At 41.2% G+C, this 6284-nt stretch overlaps 1 protein-coding gene across 2 annotated transcripts; it reads right to left on the bottom strand.

The window, feature by feature from the left end:
* Positions 1-708: 708 nt before the first annotated feature.
* LOC105052248 (cysteine-rich receptor-like protein kinase 10) lies at positions 709-5611 on the bottom strand. 2 transcript variants are annotated; one of them, XM_010933004.4, is made up of 7 exons: positions 4741-5611; positions 2907-3029; positions 2431-2564; positions 2055-2265; positions 1568-1805; positions 1347-1497; positions 709-1243 (listed from the first exon to the last, which is right to left on the bottom strand). In XM_010933004.4, exons 1-7 carry the CDS (start codon positions 5582-5584, stop codon positions 899-901), a joined length of 2046 nt encoding a protein of 681 aa, XP_010931306.1. In that variant the 5' UTR covers positions 5585-5611; the 3' UTR covers positions 709-898. The 2 variants fall into 2 exon arrangements, with proteins under 2 accessions (XP_010931306.1, XP_073108410.1); XM_073252309.1 differs by having other exon boundaries at positions 3009-3029; positions 4741-5603.
* Positions 5612-6284: the final 673 nt, after the last annotated feature.

Raw genomic sequence — 6284 nt, 5'->3', positions numbered from 1 at the left:
TTGTTCTTCTTCTTCTCTCTACCCTCATATGAATCGCAAAGCACAAAAAAAAAAAAAAAAACAAAAAAAACTCCTATCTTCTCCTTCCTCCTGACCGACCCCTCTGGCCGCACCCATGCCCGGCCCGACGCCAGTGGGTTGCATTCTGGTGCCCCCCAGCCCCGTGTGCCCCAAGGTTCCACTCTCTGGCGCACCCCGCCCCACCCCCATGTGCCCCTGCGGTTTCACTTCCACATTGATGAAGGTAGGCCAAGCATTTAAATTTGAAATCCAAGGGTCATGACTCACATTTACCTGGGTACTGGAGCCTACCATCCAAATAAATTGGTGTGGAATAGCAGCAACGTTCAAAAAAATCTTTCTCCACACAACCGAGCACCCACAGGGTATGTTATTAGCGATCCAAGATTCAGAGAAGTGGTACCTAGCACATACCATCTAAGCCCATGAAGAGTTAGTCTGAGGCACTAGAGGTGGGACATAGTTTTAGCTAACCTAAGTAGCGTGAGAAGCCTTTACTAGAGGTGGGACATAGTTTTAGCTAACCAAAGCAGCGTGAGAAGCCTTTATCATTTGTGCATCTGATCCATTGGTTGATTATTTACTCTACCTGTTTTGAAGATTTTGCTACAGGATAGGTTTATGCGCCCTCCTTTTCTGTATAATTAATTGCCTTCAATTATAAGGTTCTGAATAAATTAGTAAACATTATCTCAAAGGAAGTCTGATATTAGGTCATCTTATTATAAAACGGAAAGACATAATACATATTCTGCCGCACTAATGTTTCAAAGGACACGAGGGTACTCCATGCATTACATCCACAATATGCAGTCAGTCTTTAGGGAGTTGACTTCAAGTTGTTCAAAATACATATCTACGACCATCTTACCTATATCTATCTTGGCTCGAGCTCTGTTATTGACGCATCATTTAGTGACATTGGTATCGACCTGTTCGCAGAGTGGTCATCTGTACCTCCGTGAGAATCATTTGAATAAACATCTGAGATGGTGCCAGTTTGTCCAATGTAAAATGCAGGTCGGGAGGGATCTTGAAGAGAAACAGAGTCGCTGCTGAGCATCACAACGATTGTAGACATGGTAGGCCTGTCAGATGGATCTTCCTGAACACACAATAGTCCAATCTGAATGCATCTCAACACCTCGTTTCTTGGGCAATGGTTACCCAGAGATGGGTCCAGGATCTCCAAAATTGTTCCTTTTGTCCACTTCTCCCATGTCTGCATAAGGTGAATTTACCAAGTAAATCATCTATCATAAAGCTACGGCATGCGTGTGGGAGTGGGTGGATGCTGTTGCAGGTGTTGTAGTTTTAAAACTCACATGGTTCAGAAGGTCTTTGCCAGATTCAGAATCAGAGAAACCAATGTTTCTCCTGCCCGTCACGATCTCTAAAACTAGAACTCCAAAGCTGTACACATCTGACTTGATTGACATCTGTCCACGCATGGCGTACTCTGGTGCCATATATCCACTGCAACAAATTGGATAGCCTATTGTAATCTACCATAACAATGGGTAAATCTATCAAGATTTCCACTTACAATGTTCCAACAATTCGGCTTGTGGTGCCTCGACTTTGGTCTCCACCGAAAAGTCTAGCCATACCAAAGTCTGAAATCTTTGGGTTCATGTCTCTGTCTAATAAAATGTTGCTGGCCTTTAGATCCCGATGTATAATTTTTAGCTGAGACTCTTCATGTAGGTACAGCAAGCCTCGAGCAACTCCACCAATGATCTTGTACCTGTTCGCCCAGTTCAGCTGTTCTCTTTGTACAGGATCTATTCCATACAAAAATAGATAATTAAGGTAACACATATTAGAAAGTTAGGAGGGTTGAATATAGAGATTACTAGACCTTTTTTGCCCCTATGCTAACCAAAAGGATGAAGTTAGAAGTGAAACTTCCAGAAGATAAGGAGACACTAAACCCAAGCAAATGCATAAGGTCTAGAGGAGTAATAGTAGGCTTCAAATACTATGATAACACTGAAATTCTAAAAGGGTGAGATTGCTGTGGAAGGCAGTACCAAAAAGAATGGTGTCCAGGCTTCTGTTAGGCACGTATTCATAGACAAGCAACTTCTCTTGTTCCTCCAAGCAAACGCCCAGAAGCCTTACAAGATTCCTGTGCTGGAGCTTAGCAACTAAAAGTAACTCATTTTTCAGCTCTCCTAATCCTTGTGATGAACTTGTCGATAACCTCTTGACCGCTATTTCTCGTCCATCAGGTAATACTCCCTATACAGAATTATAAGGCTTGAAGTATGGAACCAAAAGACCACAAACATATTTATACAGAACTGATTAAAATGAAGAAAAATAAGAGACGATAAATCTTTATTTGGATGTATGACTGATATTTTCAGGTGAAAAAAGGCGTGATCTTTGCAAACTGTCATGTACCTTGTAGACTGCACCGAAGCCACCTTCTCCAAGTTTATTCTCTTCAGAAAAGTTTGCTGTTGCAACTCTTAGCATAGATATATCAAGCAATAGTGACTCAACACTTCTGATCTCTTCTGGGTTAGTCCCGTCTACTGAAAGAGCACATTTTGAAAAACCGTTATCAGAAATTTATATAAATATATAAGGATAAATTTCACCCAATCTGGCAGTTGCAAGAAACACGTCCATTAGTGACACATCATGAAATCTGGTTTGACAGGTAATTACGCCCAGTGAAATTAAGAATAAAGAAGTGCATAGTTTATTCCTTAAAAGTAAATTTATGATCATATTTTCAGGTTCGCACTCTCCATCTTACTGCTTTTTTATTCCCTTAATTGAAGGCCTTACTAAAGCTCTCTTAACAGAAACTTAAGAAGGCCACTGCATTTTTATGAAAGCAACAGCAAGCATTTGATTCATGGATTACTTACAGGGTAATTTTATTTTTGACCTCCTCCTCCAGAAGCAAATGCATATAACAGAGATCAGAACCAGAGCACATACTAGAGGTATGGCAATTGCAAGAACCATACCTGTTACGTTCTTCTTGTTTCCTGCATGGATAAATGAGCAATTTAATATATATTGCACAATCTATGATGTCGAACATGAAGCCATTAGTTGAGTCACATTACATCAGGGAAAATTTACATTGTGAGTAATGGATCTTTATGTCATAATATGAAAACTGAGAGATGTGGGATAACATATGGAAATTGAGAGAAACGGGATAACTTTTATCAGTGTTCACTTTAAACCACATCTTTGTTATTTAACTTGAGCAGGAATCAAAGTGTTTCAAGCCAATGGATTCGGTTTGAGGCAGGACTCTGAATTCTTGAAAGATTGTCATATAAGAAGAATCTGATTGCAATTTTTTATCCTCTGAGGCCCGCTTTCAGAAAATGATCTACGGAAGTCTGCAAATGTGAAACAATTACGATTGTTGGTGGGAATTGTGAACTGTCTTTGATCTGATAAACTGGTGGAAGTTTCTCTTTGAAAGAGACTGTAGAAAATTCTCAGAATAAACCGGTGGAAGGCCTAAATTTTAATAATGGTTCTTTGGCTTGTTCGTGGAAAATGGCACTTGTATATTTCAGCCCTTAGTATTAATCCCCAGCTACACAGCCTACTAAAAAATGGTTATCTTTGTTGTGTTCTGGGACATCCAACATTGTATATCTTTATTTTTGATCGACCAAGAATTCCATGTATCTCAACATGAGCCTATCGTATCAGAGAAAGATTTAATAAAGTTAAATTCCAAATTTCATAATATGGAATTTTAATGAATTCGACTGCTGATTCCATATGTTCTGTAGGGGCAACATCACAAGTAAAGTATGCTTGCTAGATTTAGATGCTATTTTTTGAATTTCGACATTAATAAAGGGCCGCTTCTTAGCTATCTTCTCTTGGTTGAAAGATGAGATTGATGTGCTAGACCATTGGCAGGTAATTTCGATATTTAGGTCTATTTACTGGGATCCATTTTTCAGTTTTCTGCATCATAAATAGACGAGTCCTTCTTCTCTCTCTCTAAAAAAAAAAAATGAAACACCTGTCCAGATGCATCCCATAGAGTCGGCAACTCTTGCAAATAGATTTTAGCCCGCTGAAGAGGAACATCCTGCATATGGTGGGTTTCCAAAAAGGCAATCTGGTTGTCAATGTGGTTTAAATTTTGGATATTTTTTATGAGCTTGAACTATGATCCAATCTAAAAAGCCCATGTTGCGATGTGAATAAAATTTTTTGGGAGGTCTATGGTGATAGCGGAGGGCATGGGCCGATAGGGATTTTGTGAGAGAGGTTTAGGAAATCAAATTGCGGCTAAAGTTTGGAGAGTTTTGAGTGATTATATTTCTCTTTTCATCATAATGAAATTTTTCTCTCGTATCTTGTCCGTGGATGTAGGCTTTTCAGTCGAACCACGTAAATTCTATATTTGTTTTTTCTTTTCTTCTCTATTTTGTGTGATTGTACGAATTTATGTATGCTCTATTTTTGTGCTTGCTGTAACACTGGTAAATATAATTGATTCACAATTACTTCACCTAATATTCATTGATATATGAGTGCATGTTTAAACTCCCTCAATAAACTTGAGTGAATGTTTGTGTTCATAAAAAAATAAAATAAAATAAAATTGTACCCAAGCAACTTGGTTTCGCTGGTTATTAAACCGATTTAAAGAAGATTAAAAAATTTTGAACCTCCATGAGTGCCTATGAACTTATGTAACAATCTTACTTCCCTTACCTCCTCCACTAGCTTCTCCAGCTGGGGGAACAAGTGGAGACACGAAAGGAGCCGGCGGTGGCGCGTTCTCCTGCGGCGAAGCAAGCCTTAGCGTTGAGGCTCCGTTATAGAAGGTGTAGAGCTCATATCTAAAAGTGCATCTGGGTCCAAGCACCCGACCCCCTTGCCTCCCAGCGAACCACTTGGGTATGTAGTTGATGAGGCCCTGCAGGCATCGCCGGCACTGGCTGCCCGGCATGTCCGGCGTGCACTGCGCTAGCCCGTATATCGTCGGAAAAGCCTTCGTGAAGTTCACCTCGCCGGTGGCGAACCGTCTTGTCGAGTTGTACGCAGCATAATCGGCTATGGCATCGATCAGCTCGGTCAGCAGCTTGTCGAACTTGTCGCGGTCCGTCACGTTCTGGGTGTTCCACATGAAGACCTGACCGGAGTTGTTGTAGGACGAGAGGAAAGACTGGTTGGAGTAGCGGAGCATGCAGGGGTCGTACCAGATGATGGCGCCTTTGTTGTAAGGGCAGAGCTGGAGGACGTCTTTGGAGGCAGTGTTGAGACAGGACTGGCACTCGGAGATGTTGACATCGCCACGGCAGAGGGCGAGGCCATAGATTTGGTTGGGCGCAAGGCCGGTGCTGGCAGTGGCGAAGCCATTGGAAGAGGAGGCGTTGGAGGTGAGGTTGGGGAAGAGGAGGTTGAGGTTGGATGCGTAAGGGCTGTTGGCAGTGTAGTTGCCGGTGCCACCACAGATTTCGTAGAGAGGGTCCGCAGCAGTGGGAGCACAATGGAGGAGGAGGAAGACAAGGGATAGGAGGAAAACTGGAAAGGGGGAGGGGAGAAAACGCAACATGATATTACCGTTTGCGCGGGTTTGGAGACTCCAGACGGGAGGATCTGAACTCGCTTGATATTTATTGAAAAACGTAGAAGCAGCAATCGTTCACTCAGGTCAATGGAAATTGTGGTCTTTCTGGTGTCTTAAAACACTGGTGTTCGAGAAATTTTTGTATAGACTTTAGTACTTTAATCTAAAATAAATGCTATAGATTAAATTAATAAATATAAAAATAAAAATAATATTTTAGTTGATGGATAATTATAAGTCGAGTTATAATTTATCAATTATTTTATTAATTTTATTAATTATTTTATTGATCACGATTTCAACTCAATTTTTAATCATCCATCAATTCTGGTCTTTATTTTTATTAGTTTAGCCTACAATATTTATTGTAGGTCAAGCCTATACAAAAAAATTACTCGGCTGACGTTTTTACGGGGAAATTTTATCCTGCAGCTGGTGTACCAGCTCAGCAGCACACCCGGTGTACCAGCTCATCGGCATGCTCGGGTGTACTGGCCCGGTGGTATCTCGGATCAATACGCTGCAAGGTTAACCTGACCATCTCAACTTTAAGAGTAGAAAAAGAAACAAGTGCTCCTTTTCCGTGATGCCCTCCCAGCACTCCACTGCTATCCCATCAGCGCTGGCATTTGTGAGGGCCATGAGCGGTCCCCCCATCATCTTCCGCTAGGCTATCTACGCCATG

Source organism: Elaeis guineensis, chromosome 2 (assembly GCF_000442705.2).
Source record: "Elaeis guineensis isolate ETL-2024a chromosome 2, EG11, whole genome shotgun sequence".
NCBI classification, from domain to species: Eukaryota; Viridiplantae; Streptophyta; class Magnoliopsida; order Arecales; family Arecaceae; genus Elaeis; species Elaeis guineensis.
The sequence above is the reverse complement of the archived record's forward strand: the minus strand, read 5'-3'. Positions and strand labels throughout refer to the sequence as shown.